General features: G+C 54.9%; 1 protein-coding gene across 2 annotated transcripts in view; it reads left to right on the forward strand.

Moving 5' to 3' along the window:
- Positions 1 to 14,113: 14,113 nt before the first annotated feature.
- SCN4A (sodium voltage-gated channel alpha subunit 4) overlaps positions 14,114 to 16,298 on the forward strand; it is a gene marked incomplete at both ends in the record, with an annotated part of 28,467 nt that continues 26,282 nt past the window's right edge. The window contains 5 exons of one of the 2 annotated variants that reach the window (XM_079798147.1): positions 14,114 to 14,386; positions 14,477 to 14,646; positions 14,753 to 14,833; positions 15,131 to 15,259; positions 15,751 to 15,842. In XM_079798147.1, coding sequence (XP_079654273.1) covers positions 14,114 to 14,386; positions 14,477 to 14,646; positions 14,753 to 14,833; positions 15,131 to 15,259; positions 15,751 to 15,842 — 745 coding nt within the window. Of the gene's footprint in view, positions 14,387 to 14,476; positions 14,647 to 14,743; positions 14,834 to 15,130; positions 15,260 to 15,750; positions 15,843 to 16,298 lie in introns of both variants that reach the window. The other variant, XM_079798148.1, reaches the window with a different exon arrangement.

Raw genomic sequence — 16,298 nt, forward strand, 5'->3', positions numbered from 1 at the left:
AGTGGGGTGTGAGGGTTGTTGGGAAGTCCCGCCTTAGAGAGCCCTGAGGATGGGGGCTGCTTGAGGCTTTCCAAGAATGCACTGGGGTGGGAGGGGGCCCTGAGCCCCTTCCGGGTCCACCGGGTTAAGTACTGTGTCTGGCTGCCCATCGCCTGGGTCAGGGCAGGGGCCAGGTCAGGACGAGGGCTCACAGAGCCCCAGGGTGGGAGGGGGCCCTCCAGGTGGGACTAGACTTGTCGCCCTCCCAACCAGCAGAGGTCTGACAGAAATAAATCCCCGCCCCCCAGGCCCATGAAGGTTAGAGCCCAAAGGAGCCTTGAAGGCCATCTGAAGAGCCAGCTGGGGGAGAGGAGCTAGAGACAAGCTCCGGCCAGTCTGGAGAGGGGAGGGGCTGGCAGAGAGGAAGGATGGAGCAGGGTGGGCATTGTTGTCTAGCATCTGTGACCAGGGCTGTGACTGCCCCCAGGGCCCTGAACGGAGCCCAGTCCCGGGCGTGCAGGGCTGGGGTTGAAGGCAGAGAGGGCTGGTTCTCCCAGGACCCTCCACTTCCTTCTGCGCTCATCTCATCCCCTGTCCCCTGCCCGTGGCAGCGGCCTCACTCTGTGTGGGAGGAGCGTGGGCACTTGTGGTCATCGCACTAGTATTTGAAGTCACATCACCTTGGGGGACAGCAGAGGGGGGCCCAGACATAGCTGAGGGTCCACCCTCACCTGCATCCCAGGCGTCTCTCAAGGGCTTGGCTGGAACTTGAGCAGGGTTTGGGGTAGGTAATGAGGGTCCTTTCTAGGTGACCCTGTCCCAGCCTGGCCCTACTGGTCATTTCTGGTTGGGAACCTGCGTTGGGGTAGGGGGTCAGGACTCGAGGTCACCTTCCCAGCTCTAGGCTGACCTGAGTGTCAGGGCTGTCCAGCAGCTTCCATCGCCAGGGTCCTGTGCCCCGTGCCCAGGCCCAGGGGGAGCCCTGAGTCGGATGCTGAAGACAGAACTCTTGGCCGAGGTTGGGGGTGGTCCTGACAAGGTCCCTGCCTTTGGGGGCAACTCCCGCCACCACCGAACAGAGAAAAGTGTAGACAATGGCAGGGAGGGGCAGGGGCACAGCTTGGGGTGAGGTTTGGAGAAGCTTGGAGGGGGAGGTGTCATCAGAGAGGAGAGGGGAGGTGGGCCTTACAGAGAGGGGTGGAAGGGCTCTCCAGGTGACAGGAGAGAGATGCACTGGAGAGAAATAAAAACCCTGAGGCTGGGGGCCGTGGAGAGCAGGTAGGGAGACGGGAGGGGCGGGGAGGGGAGTGGAGGGTAGATGTCAACAGCCACAGTGTGGGTTATACAAACCTTGGGTCCCTCGACTCCTCAGGCCAGAGGGTCCTGTCACCCAAGGGGGCACGCCTAGTGAGCAGCAGGGCTCTGTCCCCAGCGGCCAGGGTCACTGCTCCCTAGCGGGGAGCTGACCCTGAGCTGACCCTGGTACAGGCTGGGTGGGGGCAGAGCTCCTTACTGAGACCCGGGGGCAGTGGGTTCCAATGGGTAGCCCTAGGGTTGTGTGTCCCCAGCTTGGCAGTGGGAGGGACAGGCCAGGTCTCCCTGGGACTCCGTCAGAAGGTGCTGGGGAATCCCAGGTTCCCTCACCTCCACTTCCCCTCCGCAGGCCTTTCATGTGCTCTGGCCCCCAACCTGCCTCGTCAGCAGCCGCTATTTTTATTCCCTGCAGTTTTCAGTCAACAGCCCTCCTTGGGGATATGGGTCAGCAGGAGGGGCCCAGGCTGTACCCCTCCAAGAGCAGGCTGCCCCTCCCCCCTGGACCCTTAGCAGAGATGGAAAGTGCCATGGTCACCCGGCCCCACTCTGTTTTGGAACTGGTTTGTGAACCTCCCACCAGATAGGCCGGGGAAGGTCATGGTGATGTAGCTTGGTGGTTAGGAGCCAAGGTCTCTTTCGAGAGCTGGAGGGCCCGGCTTCCAGCCCGTTTACGGTGCGAATAACCTCTGGGGGTTTCCTGACCTTCTCTGCCCCTCAGTTTACTCATCTGTGAAATGCAGTGGTGACAACAGGATCGTGGTGAGAAGCAAAGGAGCTCAGGACATGGGAGGGGCCCAGGACAGTGTGCGGCAAGTGGTCAGCTCTACAGTGTGGCCCTGTAGTTAACTGTTGCAGCTATTACCAGGCTGTGATTCTGCAACCAACGTCTCGCTGCTGGGGGTTTTGGAGGGGGGAGTAAGAGACCTGGAAGGGGCTGCAAGCAGCTGGGTCTGCAGGCTGTTGGGCAGAAAGCAGGGCCCCCTTATCCCCTTCGCTGGGGGTGGAGGGTGGGGTGTATTTTTCAGGGGAGGGGGAGCTTTTATAAAAGACCTGCAGAGCCTGAGGTTCTGATGTTTGCAAATGGTGCTGGGAGAGCTGAGAGCTGTGAAGCCCTGACGGCGAAGCGGAGTCCCTCCGGCTCACATTCTCATAAGGTCTGCCAGTGGCTCTCCTCTTTTCTGAGGCGAAGTCCTCGATCAGCCTCATTGGACCAGGGTAGGCTCTTGGACCAGGGTAGCTGGTGAGAAAACATCCCTGGCGCCGTTTCGGGGGTTGAACAAAGGTCTCTGAGCGCGTGACCGCCCGTGAGTGGCTGGCTGAAGGGCAGGACACGGTCCCTCAGCCTTTCTCGGGGGTTTCAGGTCCTAGGCCCGGGGTCCTCGGGCAGCTAGAGGGCCGCTCGTCCTAGTGCTGGTGACCATGACCCCAACGCCCGGGGCCTGGCTGGGGCCTGGGGCCCGAGCTCAAAGCCCACCCTGCCCACATGGTGAAGGGTTGATGGAGGATGTAGGGAGGCAGGTGGGCCCCGGAATTCTCCAGGCTCAGGCTTAGTGTTGCAAAGTCCTCTTGGTGGACTCGAGGCAGGAAATAGGCCTGTCAGCTGTGGTCTGGGAGGGGGGATGGTGCAGGGCAGAGACAGGAGAGGGCAGAGGCCACCATCTGGAGGCTAACACAGGTGGAGGGAGGCAGCCCTGTGTGTCTGTGTCCTGTGTACCTCTGTCCAAGGGCTGTGCAGTGGCCTTAGACATGTGTGTAGGAGATGGGCGCACACACAGGTTTGAGGGGGGTCATGCATGGAGCCTGGGTCATGATGCTTGCCGGCTCCTTGGAAAGTGCTGAGCCAGCAGAGGGTAAGAAGCCCCAGGCCTGAACTAATCGGCCTCCCCAACCTTTGGAGCAGTTGAACAATGACTCACAGAAGCAAGGCCTCTGTGTGTGTGTGTGTGTGTGTGTGTGTGTGTGTACGTGCACACAAATACAAGTGGGCTGCAGAGCGAGTTAGGGGTATATGAGGATCAATTAGTGCAAATAAAAGCCAAATCTTGAAGAAATCTCTTTATCAAACCGTTAACCTGTAGGCCCCACCACCCAGAGCTCCCACAACGAGGCTCTAGGAAGCCTGATCCTGGTCCTGCCAGACTCCCACCCCAACCCACGTCCTTCAGGGCCTTGGCCCAAGGACTCTGGTCTGTCCTTTGCAGAGGACAGACAGATGAGGATCAGACCAACCCAGGGGGGACAGCCTGGATGGAACCTCAACCTGGTGTGCCCTGTACTGGGGAGGGCAGCCATGCCCAGCCGAGTTCTCCAAGGGGCCAGAAGGAGGTGGCATTTGTAGGCACAGGCACATGGGTTTGGCATCAAAGAGCTGCATTCGAATCCTTGCTCTGCACTTGTTAGCTGGGACTAATTGGAAGCACTTGGAGCAGTGCCTGGCACACGGTAAGCACCAAATGAACGTATCCATGACTGCTTCCCCCCACCCCGCCCCCGCCCGTGACCGCTTCCTCCCCCCAACCCCCGGGCTTTCTTTCTTTCTTTTAAAAAAAAATATATTTTATTGATTTTTTACAGAGAGGAAAGGAGAGGGATAGAGAGTTAGAAACATCGATGAGAGAGAAACATCAATCAGCTGCCTCTTGCACACCCCCTACTGGGGATGTGCCCGCAACCAAGGTACATGCCCTTGACCAGAATCGAACCTGGGACCCTTGAGTCCGCAGGCCGACGCTCTATCCACTGAGCCAAACCGGTTAGGGCATGACTGCTTTTCATAAAGAAGTGTTTCTAAGCCTCAACTTTGTGGGCCTGGGCACGTCAGCGCAATGGTGCTGAGATCTGGGGACCCGAAGAACCCACCCCTCCACCTTAAATAGACTCTTTCCCAAGCTGACTGAGGCTTGGAATTAATTCTGTATTTTAAGGTGTGATTTAAGGCTCAGCCTTGGATGCAAAAACTCACTCTCAGGCCTTTGCTTCTGGGAAGAAAAGACTCCAGGACCCACAGATGAGCTGGGAAGTGTTAGCGGGAAGTGGGCGCAGCTCACAAAACCCAAACAACAGCCCATTTGTGGGTTTTTATTTCATCGGGCCCCTCACCAGCCAGAAGCACTCTGGGTGGAGGGAAAAGGTCAGGTTTGGGAGGAGGAAGCAAGTCGGGGAAAAACTAACCAAATGTTCTTAGAGAGCCTTTGGGACTCGGCAGAGTACAGAGCTGATTGTGGGGGAAAGGGTTGCCAATATATCCTGAACCGGAAGCCAGCCTTGGCATACAGTAAGTGCAAAATAAAAGTGGGCACCACTGTCATTCTTACCCCTCGGGGAGGACAAATCATCAGGCTGGTTGAATCAGGTGCCTGAAAAGGGGGCTTGTTTTGACCCAGTGAACTTCACGGGGAAAAGGCAATCAGCATCAGCCCACCCCTCACCCAGGAGCACCCCAGGTGACCCTGATTATTCCCAGAACTCTCAGGGCTCCTGACAGTCCGGAGGTTTCTGCACGAGGCTCCGGGCTTCAGGCCGCCCTCCAAGACCACTTGGAGCCAACTTCCTCTGCCGAGAGTGTTGGACCAGGAGGGGGGCCACCCCGGGGACTTCCTCCAGGCCCCCGGCCTGTCCAGCCAAGGCGCTAAGTGCTGGCAAAGAAACAACACAGCTGCCCTCCCACCCCCACCCCTGCCCGCCCCTGCCCAAGCTGAGGAAAAGCTGTGCCCTGAGATTCACTACCAGGGGGCCATGGGGATCCATTTTGTGTTCTTGGAGTTAGGCCACAGGGGGAATGTAGGAATTTGGGAAATAGGCCACCCGGATGCCGGATGCTGCCTTTGGCCGGGACAGAAAAAGGTTGGACCTGTTTCAGTCTCCCAGAAAGTTCCCAGTCTGAGCGCCCTCTGCAGGTGAAGCTTGAGGGGTCGTCCCTGGCCGCACACAGTTCCAGGTAATGTTGCTCCAAATCCACAGAGAAATCAACAGCCAGGCCCTGGGGGGTGACCAGAAGCTTTGCTGGAGATGAAGAGCACACTTGGTTGGCAGGAAGGCTGGTGACTGGGGCCTGAGCAAGGTCAGCAAGCTACCTCCCCATCCTCGGGGATGTGCCCTGGGGGACAGCCAGTGATGGGCAGGTCACACCCATTTTCCATCTTCAGGAGGGTCTCTCACAGCGGCTTGTGCATCCTAGGCTGCAGGGGCCTGGCTGAGGCCTCTTGGGGGATTTCAGGCTGATGCAGTGCAGCTAGGTGGGCTTCTGGATGTTCGAAGGACCCACCTTGAAAGCATATGTGTTCTAAGAGAGAAGATTCTAGAAGCATATGTCAGCAGGAGGGAGGGGCGTGGTGGTGTCTGTCCTGAGCCTTGTTTGGCCAATAATTTGAGATAATCAGGATCACAGACACCCAGCTGTGAAGGTTGGCCTTGAACTAAGAGAGAAAAATCAAGCTCCAGCAGGCTTTCACAAAAGACTGGAGGTGAAGAAATACAATGAACAAGAGGAACTTAAGTAGAGGTAGATGTAAAAGCCTACACCTGGATTTATATTAACCTTGCATCCTAGAGACCTTGCTATAATCATTGTTAGTTCCTGGAGATTTTTTTTTTTTTGGGGGGGGGTGTTTTTTCCAGGAGTTGTTTTTTTGTTTTGTTTTGTTTTTAATCCTTTTGGATTTTGTACGTAGACAATCATGTTCTCTGCAAACAAAGACAGTTTTATTTCTTCCTTCCCAATCAGTATATCCTTTATTTCCTTTTCTTGTTTTATTGCACCAGCTAGGACTTCCAGTAAGATTTTGAAGAGGAATGGTGAGAGGTGGCGTCTTCGCCTTGTTCCTGATATAGTGGCAAAGTTTCTGGTTTCTTACCATTAGGTACTGTGTTAGCTGTAGGTTTCCTGTAAATGTTCTTTATCATGTTGAGGAAGTTCCCCTCTATTCCTAGTTTTCCGAGAGTTTTTATCATGAATGGGTGTTGGATTTTGTCAAATGCTTTCTTTTTTCTGCATCTATTAATATAATCATGTGATTTTTCTTCTTTAAACTACTGATGTGATGAATTATATCAATTGATTTTCTTTTTTTTTTGCAGTTTCCTTTTTATTTTATTATTATTTTTTTAAATATATTTTTATTGATTTTTTACAGAGAGGAAGAGAGAGGGATAGAGAGTTAGAAACATCGATGAGAGAGAAACATCAATCAGCTGCCTCTTGCACACCCCCTACTGGGGATGTGCCCGCAACCAAGGTACATGCCCTTGACCGGAATTGAACCTGGGACCCTTGAGTCCGTAGGCTGACGCTCTATCCACTGAGCCAAACCGGTTTCGGCTATTATTATTATTTTATTATTGTCTAAAGTTTTACATATGTTTTCTTTTTCCCCAATTGACACCCCCCCTCCCCCATATCAATTGATTTTCTAATGTTGAACCTGTCTTGTATACCTGGGATAAATCCCGTTTGGTCCTAGTGTGTAATTCTTTTTATGTACTCTTGGGTTCAATTTGAAAATATTTTGTTGAGGTCCACCAGGATTTAAAAGAAGAAAAAAATCAATTGCACTATTGATAGGATGGGAAAGATCTAATTTGACCATAGCTCATGGGGCAAAATTACAGGAGTGATTGCAAACTCCACCAATATGGCTGCTGAAGAAGCCAATGCCATATTGGGATGAATGAATAGGAAGGATGTCCAGGCCATGGAGGAAAGGCCTCTCTCTGTGGTCAGACTATATCTGGAATTGGGTGTTCCGATCTGGCAGCCCCACAGAGAGAGAGAGACAATGCTGGGCTGGACCAGCTCCAGGGAGAGCCGCCTCACCCTCCAGTGTCCTCACCCTGGGCTCCCTGCCTATGGACAGCTGGCCCCACCTGGCTCCCTGACTCCCGACCCTTCCTCCCCCACCCGTCTCTGTCTGCTCACCACCTCCAGGCCCCCAAGATGGCCTGGCTTTACCCACCACTTCTGCCCAAACTTCCGTTTCCACAGAGGTTCCAACGGGGCTTCTCACTTCCTAAATGGGCTCTGGCCCTGCCACCCAAGGAGCTGGGTTTTAATTTTGGCTTGGCCTCTCATTTATCACTCTCTAAAATTATCTTATTTGCTTCCCTATTTATTATCTGCCTCCTCCCTCTGGAATGCAAGCTTGGTGAGGACAGGGACTTCGCCGCTGCCATATCGCTGGCTCCCAGAACAGAGCCCAGCACAGAGCAGATGCTCAGGAAATGTTTGCTGAATGAATAAATGCACGATCTTGGGAGAGTTTGTTCCTTGCTAGGCCTCAGTTTCCCCATCTGTAAAATGAGGGAGTTGGACTCGTTGATCTCCCGGGTCCTTGCAACTCCAACATTCTTAAACTCAGTGGGAAGAGGCTGCCTGAAGCGCCCTGGAAGCCTTTAGCGGCCACATCTGAGGAACAGGGCCGAGGCCGGAGTCTGATCTTGGGCTGGCAGACGGAGGGTTTGAGCTGCCCGTTGGCCCCTTTGACTCTAGGTTGTGGCTGGAGGAGCCACATGGAGATCTGCCAGTGAGACACCCAGACCATGATAGGGGGCATTGCCATGCTTGTCTCAGCCAGGGAGTCACTGTACACATGTCCCAGGTGTCCTTTCATTCCTCCCTGGCGCCCAACTCAGCTTGTCCCCTCTATTCTAGATACATTGAGAGGGTGGGCAGAGACAGGTACGTGCTGGCCCACCTCCACCCACCACCCCTGTGAGGGGCCCTCCAAGGCTGCAGGACAACATCCAGACTCCCAGGCCTGTCATTCAAGGCCCTAGCCCTGCTTTCCAACCCACCTCCCCCTGAATTCCCGTAGCACAATCGCCTCCCCGCTTTAGGGCGGGCATCGCTTTCTCCTCATATCGTAGTTACGTGTGCCCATGTCCACCTTCTCCCCAGCTACCAGCTCTCTGAAGGCAGGATGCTCAACTGGGACATCTTTGTGTCCTCCTCAGAACTAGCTCAGCTTCTGGCTTATGAACAGGATGGATGGATGGATGGATGGATGGATGGATGGATGGATGGATGGATGGATGAAATATATCAGAATCCATTTTATCCCTGGAAAGGTCTATAGCCAAGGCCACATCCACTCATTCTTTCAGCAAACACTTACTGAGTGCCTTCTGTGTACCCAGGGCTGGGACTGGCTATGATGACTTAGACCAGTGGTCGGCAAACCGCGGCTCGCGAGCCACATGCGGCTCTTTGGCCCCTTGAGTGTGGCTCTTCCACAAAATACCACGTGCAGGAGTGCACGTATAGTGCGATTGAAACTTCGTGGCCCATGCGCAGAAGTCAGTTTTTGGCCTGGGCGAGTCTGTTTTGAAGAAGTGGTTCTAACGCCGAGCCACACTCAAGGGGCCAAAGAGCTGCATGTGGCTCTCGAGCCACGGTTTGCCGACCACTGACTTAGACCAACACAGTTCCTGCCCTCTTAACATTTCAGCCTGGTGGAGGAGACAGACAAATAAATCAGTCAAATGAACAAGACATTACCAATTATGATGAATGATGTCAAAGAAAAACACAGGGGACTGTGATAGAGACTAGAGGAGGAGAAAACTTCTTGGAGAAGAGACATTTGAGTCTAGGCCGGGGTGAGAAGGAACAGCGTGTGAAGAGGGCAGGGAAGAGAGCTCCAGGGAGAGCCACGGCCCAAAGGCACGCAAGGTACCAATGGTGAGGGAGCTGGAAGGAGGCCAGGGGACTGTGCAGAGTGAGCAGGGAGGAGAGATCAGGAGACGAAGGTGGAGAGGCAGGCAGAGGCTGGATCATCCTAGGTGTACCGGTTAATAATGCGGATTTTTTTCAATAGACGGAGTTACACATATGTTGATATAGTATATGCAATTTGCTATGTATGCTACTTTGAATAAAGCATTTTTGATGTTTCTCTTGAAATTATCGTGTTTTCTTTGATATACAAAATCCGCATTATTACAGTTAATAATGCGGATTGATTATTAACCAGTTAAAAATTCAAACTATTAACCGGTTAATAATGTGGATTTTGTAATCCAAAGAAAACACAATAATTTCAAGAGAAACATCAGAAATGCTTTATTCAAAGTAATGTCCGTCGCTAGCTACACATTTCCCCCATCTTTCAGGTAATTTGTGGATACCGTCCCAATAGAACTTTTCTTGTTTTGAGGCAGACCATCCAGAGACTCAATTTTCCACTTCTTCGTAGGTTTTGAAGTGCTGCTCAGAAAGTGCGTGTGCCATGGATCGGAACAAGTGGTAATCTGAAGGAGCAATACAACAACATAGCATACATAGCAAATCGCATATACTATATCAACATATGCGTAACTCCATCTATTGAAAAAATCTGCATTATTAACCGGTACACCTAGTAAGACATTTAGGTTTTATTCTAAGTGGGACAGGAAGTTACTGGAGAAATTTAAGCAGGAGAAACAGAATTCATTTCTTGTTTATAAAAGATCATCAGCTGCTTTATGAGATTGGTTTGGAGGGGCAGGACAAAAGCAGTTAGCAGGAAATAGACTGTTGCAAGAAATTATTGCGATGTGGACCAGGGGGGAAAGGCGAGGTTAGGGATATTTTGGAGATGGTATTAACAGAACTTTGGACAGATTGAATGTAGAAGATGAAGGAGAAAAAGGAGAATTCAGAGACGACTTGTATTTTGACTTGAGCAACCAGATGGATGGCGGTGCCATTTCCTGGGTTGAGGAAGACAGTGGGTGGAACAGACTGTGGGAAGAACACAAGTGTGTCATTGCTGACACCGTAGGTTGAGATGCCTATTGGCTACACACATGGAGTGGTCTAGTAGCCAGTTCATGTATCCGTCTGGAGTTCAAAGGAGAAGTTTATCATATTGCTGCCACACTATTTACAGTCATAGGAATGAAGCCATCCAGACCCAGACCGAGCCTTGAGAACCTTGAGGGATTAGGGAGAGAAAGAGGGACCAGCAAAGGAAATTGAGAAGGAACAGCCAGAGCGGGGGGAGGGAAACCATGGGCGTGCTCTCACGGAGGTCGAGACAACAGAGCATTCCAGAAGGGGGCTGCGGCCAACTGGGCTGAATGCTTCTGAGAGGCTGAGGAAGGTGAAGACAGAAGCGTGTTCAGCAGACTTGGCAGCGGGGAGGGTGCTAGTGACTTGACAAAAGCCGCTTCAGTTGAGTTGGGGAAATGGAAGCCAGGTTGGAAGGGGTTGGAGAGTGAATGAAAGGTAAGGAAGTACAGACAGCTGGTGTAGACACTTTCCAAGAAGTTGGTTTGTGAAGAGGACCAGAAAAATAGGGCAATAGATGAAAGGAGATGTGAGGCCAGGAGGCTGCCATTGTTTTGAAGAAGGGAGGCGCTGGTGGTGGTGGAGAGAAGACAGCTAGAGAATAAGGTCCTGGGGATGCGCAGACAGTGGGGGCCGGAGCCCACGTGGAAGGCCTGGCCTTTGGGTGGAGGAAAGAGGGGGCAGGGCATACAGCTTCTGGTTATGCTTCAGGGTGCGCTTAAAGGAGAAAGGGGCGAAGGCGGGGTGCTCCTGGGACTCATCCATTCAATATTGAGCATTAGGCACACTGCTAGCACAAAGGACTGATCATCTCAGCCAGGGTCCCCAGGGAGGACTTCCTGGAGGCAGTGTTTGTGTGTAGGTGAAGTCTGGAAGGACAAATTAAAGCTCTCCAGGGAGACAAAAAAGAGGAGTGCTCCAAGAGGCAAACAGACCATAAGCAAAGGCATAAGCATGGGCAGTGAGAACTAGCTTGGGCCATTTGTAAAAATGGAGGTAGCATGGCCAGAGCGTGGGAGGGGGTCAGTGGCAAGGCGGGTATCAGATCATGGAAGGCCTCAGGAAGGCCACGTGGAGGAGGGTGGACACACTATTAAGCAGCGGGAAGCCACTGAAGAATTAAGCAGGGGGGTGACATGATCAGATATGTGATTTTAGAAATGTGGATGGTGGGTTAGAGGGGAGCCCAGCGGTAGGTAGAGAGGCAGATGGGAGGTTATTTGAATAGAGCAGGTAAGGGGTGATGAGGCAGCAACAGCAGGGAGCATCAGCAGGACATGGGGACTGACCAGGTGTACCACCAGGATGCTTTCAGCAGCCACCAACCAAAACCGTGCCTCAACTGGCCTGGCCAACGAGGACATTTTCCCTCTCACATGACAAGACATCCAGATGCCAAGTGGCTTTCAGGTGGGAGGAGAGGAATTTAGGTGAAGTGGGGCCAGCTGGGGAACAGCAGGAGGAGGTGTTGGGCTGCCTGTGCCATTTGTGAGTCACACCACAGGCACCAAATTCAGTGGTGACCCCAAACCCGGCCCACAAGGAGTTTGATGGGGGAGACAGACACCACTAGACAACCACACGAGCGGGGCCCGAATTACCATTGACCTAAGACCGTGGTCGGCAAACTGTGGCTCGCGAGCCACATGCGGCTCTTTGAACCCTTGAGTGTGGCTCTTCCACAAAATACCACGGCCTGGGTGAATCTATTTTGAAGAAGTGGAGTTAGAAGAAGTTTAAGTTTAAAAAATTTAGCTCTCAAAAGAAATTCCAATCGTTGCACTGTTGATATTTGGCTCTGTTGACTAATGAGTTTGCCGACCACTGACCTAAGAGCTGTGCAGGCTGTGGCTGCGCAGGAAAGGGAGCCGTGACTTGACAGGTCTGGGGCCAAGGGGCGTGGGGACAGACGTGCTACAGCTGTAGAGGCCACGGAAAGGAGGCGGGTGGTGGATATGACTGTGGCGAGGGGGAGGTGCGGCTGTGACCGGGGCTGTCGACCGCAGACCAGGGCCCCGGGAAGCAGCATCTTCCAGGAGCAGGAAGGAGGAGCTCAGGGCAGAGGGAGAGGCCGGAAGGGCAGTCTGGTTCTTCTCTCGGTGGTGGTGTGAGTGCTGGAGGGAGGGCCAGCGAGTGGAAACCGCTGGGGCTGCCCGCTGGGGGCCTCAGGTGAGCGTAGTTGAGCGTCGTTTGGAGTGCTGGGCGGGAGCCAGCCTGACTGGCGCCTGCGGTCCCTTTCGGACTCTGCAAAGGCGAGAGCGGGCAGCATCGCCCAGAGGGTTGTTGCCAACTGGGGCCCGTGAACCGGGAGGGTGCCCAGCAGCCGTGGGGTCCCCCTATGGTCACCTGGCAGGTCAGCATCTTCCGTGTGGGTGGTGTGTGGGATTGGTGCTGGAGATGAAGGCGGGAAGGTGTGTGCTAAGGGGCAGGGTACAAACTATGGGGACCACCGTGCGAGGGGCGGTTTCAGGCTGGATGTGTGTGCGTGTATGCATGTGTGTGAACGTGGGCTCACGCATCCACACTCCCACGCACACGATGGGGCCAATGAGCAGCTGGGGTCAGCAGGAATGAGCAGAGTCATCCCGTGGAAACACGACTCCCCGGGTGATGATGGTAGGGAGCAGCTGGGCAGCCAGGCGGGGGCGTGGCCAGCTCTGCCCAATGGCTCTGGCCGCTCCCTGGGCCGCCCTCCCACCTGTTGACCAAGCCTGAGGAAGTGCCGGGCGTGTGGGCCCACAGTGAGAAGGCTGCCACCCCCAGTGTAGCTCTGGGTGGCTCTGTGGGGGGTGTCCGTGTGGGCCCTGTGATGGCTACATGTGACCAGGCTGCAGGGGTCTCCCTGCTGATGTTGGTCATTCCCCAGAGCCTTTGAGATAAGTGACCCGTTACCTCCCTTCCACAGGGAACAGGCTCAGGATGGCTGCCCAGGGGCCAGCAGAGGCCAAGGGACTGGCCCAGGACACACAGTCCACACAGTGCTCACAGGCCTCTAGAACTCCTGGTGGGCGCCCTTTACCCACCCAGTTCGTACAGGGACCACCAGCCAAAAGCAGTTGCTGGGAGCTCCAGCCCTGCCCCCACCATTGAAACTGTCCGTCTCCTTGTGCCCAGGACCTTTCATGTGTGTCTGCCTTCTCCACGTTAGCATCTGCAGCCCATCCCCCCACCACATACGTACCCTGCATCTTCCTGCTCCATCTACCCTGCCTGCCTGTGGATTAGATTCCACAGGTCCTGTGGGAGGGAGCTGGGGGGACCCTCCACAGGGCCTAGGGCCTTTCCTTCTTCTCCCTTCCAGCCCAATATCACACTTCCCCAAAGCTCAGGACAGGACACTCCACACCCCACACCTTTCCCTTGCCTCCACACCCCACACCTTTCCCTTGCCTCCACACAGGCAGATGCACTACATTCTCCTTCCTGTGCCCCTGGCAGACATCACTAATCAATCACAGCAGTCTTTTTGCACTGAGTCTGGCTGCAACCTCAATGGTCTCTTTTCACATCTCCTGGTAGCCAACAGCAGCCAGCCCAAGTTGACCCTCAAGGTGAAATCCATCTGCCATTCGTGCTTAAGGCTGATCCCACCAGGCCACCGGCACATTTCACATCTGACTCCTCTTTGCCTTATGTTGGCATGGAGGCCATGTGGTGTAATAACTTGTTGTGATTCTCTCTCTCTCCTTGTAGGCTGAAGCCACACTGTTCCCGGAGCTCAGGCCCAGGAGGCATTTGAGGGCACTGGGGCATTGACCCCAAGTCCCCAAGGCTGAAGAGGATCTTGGTTGGTTTGTCATCAGTCCTGAGGGCAGCCAACCCCTGCTGGGGAGAATGTGGCGTGGGGCTCGGGGGTGATGCTCCTGTGTCCGATACCTGTACAGCAGCAGCGCTCGGGCCTTGCAGGCACACCTTGCCATCCCCACCGCATCTGCACACCCACCCCCCCAGCCTGGCCCGTGGGCAGGTGGCCACCCAGCATTTGGGGGCCTGCACGCTACAGCTGCCCCTGTTGCCCACTGCCCTCCTGGCCCCTGAACCCAGGATGCAAGGATGGCCCGCCTGTCTCTGTCCACCGTGGTGCCTGTGGGCCCCCACAGCCTGCGCCCCTTCACCCAGGAGTCCCTGGCAGCCATAGAACAGCGGATAGTGGAGGAGGCGGCCCGGCAGCAGCGGAACAAGGAGCTGGAGATCGAGGAGCCTGAGCGGAAGCCACGAGGCGACCTGGAGGCTGGCAAGAACCTGCCCCTTATCTATGGGGACCCCCCGCCAGAGGTCATCGGCATCCCCTTGGAGGACCTGGACCCTTACTACAGTGACAAGAAGGTGGGGGCCTGGGAGGGTTTGCCTTACCTGTCTGTGCATCGTCCACCTGTCTGCCTGTCCCTAGGCCTCACAGCTCTCTCCCTGCCTCAGACCTTCATCGTGCTCAACAAGGGCAAGTCCATCTTCCGCTTCTCCGCCACACCCGCCCTGTACCTGCTGAGCCCCTTCAACATCATCAGACGCGGCGCCATCAAGGTGCTCATCCACTCATATCCTGCTGAGAGGGACGAGCGCAGGGGCGGGGAGAGGCAGAGGCGGGAGTAGGGATAAGCAAAATGGGTTGCTCTGGGTGAGGAGACCCTCTGTCCACCTCCCTTCCCCACATGCTCCCTCACTTTCCTTGACCCTCCCCCCAACGCTGTTCAGCATGTTCATCATGATCACCATCTTGACCAATTGCGTGTTCATGACCATGAGTGATCCGCCTCCCTGGTCCAAGAACGTGGAGTAAGTCTTTCTTCCCCTCCCCCAACCTTCCCCAGCCCCACCCCTCTGGCCCTGGGGTACCGCCCATCCCAGGTGTCCGCACTCTGAGGATTGTGTTCCAGGGAGACACATACTGTCACTGTCACCCCATCAACACCTTAAGCCTCCAGGTGGCACACTGTCATTCTCACCAACGTCCTCAGCCCCAGGGTGACATATTTCATTTCTGTGCCCCTCCATCCTGGGAGGTCCATCATTGCCACCCACCCCCTACCCAGGCATGACACGCCTGGCCCTGGCCGGCCCTCTCCCCGCCAGGTACACCTTCACAGGGATCTACACCTTTGAATCCTTCATCAAGATGCTGTCCCGAGGCTTCTGCATCGACGACTTCACATTCCTCCGGGACCCCTGGAACTGGCTGGACTTCAGCGTCATCATGATGGCGTGAGCAGGGGCCCAGGATGTCCTGAGGCTATGGCGGCGGGGGGGGGGGGGGAGCGGAGAGGGCCAGGCCTCAAAGAGAGCAGTTGAGTGGGCTCACCCTCTCAGAGGGTGGACTGCAGGGGCCTTGGGTCAGGGGTGCTGACAGTAAGCTATCTGTACAACTCCAGGAGCCACCATCCCAGGGTCTGGCTTGGAGGCTCTCCTGCTGCCCCCCCCCCCCCCCCCCATACACACACACCATGTACAACCACACGCAGCAGCCCTGAGCCTACAACAGCTCTAAGCCCAAGGCCTCGCCCACTGGGAGGCCATACCCACTCCCCAGCCAAGCTCCTGCACTCTCTCCCAACTCTCAGGCTCCCATAGGAACCTTGGAGTGACCTGCTCCCCAGCCCCCTGTGGGAACCCCAACTACAAGGATTCCTCATTTCTATCCTCTCACCTACCCCCGGCTCTGACACAGCCTTCACCCCACCCCCACCCCCACCCAGGTACGTGACGGAGTTTGTGGACTTGGGCAACATCTCCGCCCTGAGAACCTTCCGGGTGCTGCGGGCCCTGAAAACCATCACCGTCATCCCAGGTACTGGGGAGGTGCAGGGACCCTCCGCTGGGGTCAACAGCCCCCCACCCTCATGCCCAGGCCTGGAACCTGACACTCAAGTTCCAGGAGCCTGACCCAGGGTCACAAGACTCCCAGGCTGAGTGTGTAAGACACACACCAAAGCGTGGACACACAGGGTGTCCCATGGCCAGAGAGGAGAAAAGGCCCCAGGCTGGAGGGTGTGCATTTGAGCGGCTGCATAGTAAGGGGGTAAGAGCACAGACTCTGGAGCCAGACTGCCTATGTTCAGTTCTCACTTCCACCATTTCCTCACTTGGACCTTGGGCAAGTGGCTTAACCTGTCTGTGCCTCAATATCTGTAGAATGTGGATAATAATAGTGCCATGCCTGGGGCCGTTGTGAGGATTAAATGCTTTAATATCCATTAGGTACTTAGAACACTAATGCATGGCCTGTGTGCAGCAGAGCAGCGAC

The sequence above is a fragment of the Cnephaeus nilssonii genome (assembly GCF_951640355.1).
Source record: "Cnephaeus nilssonii genome assembly, chromosome: 19".
Lineage (NCBI taxonomy): Eukaryota > Metazoa > Chordata > Mammalia > Chiroptera > Vespertilionidae > Cnephaeus > Cnephaeus nilssonii.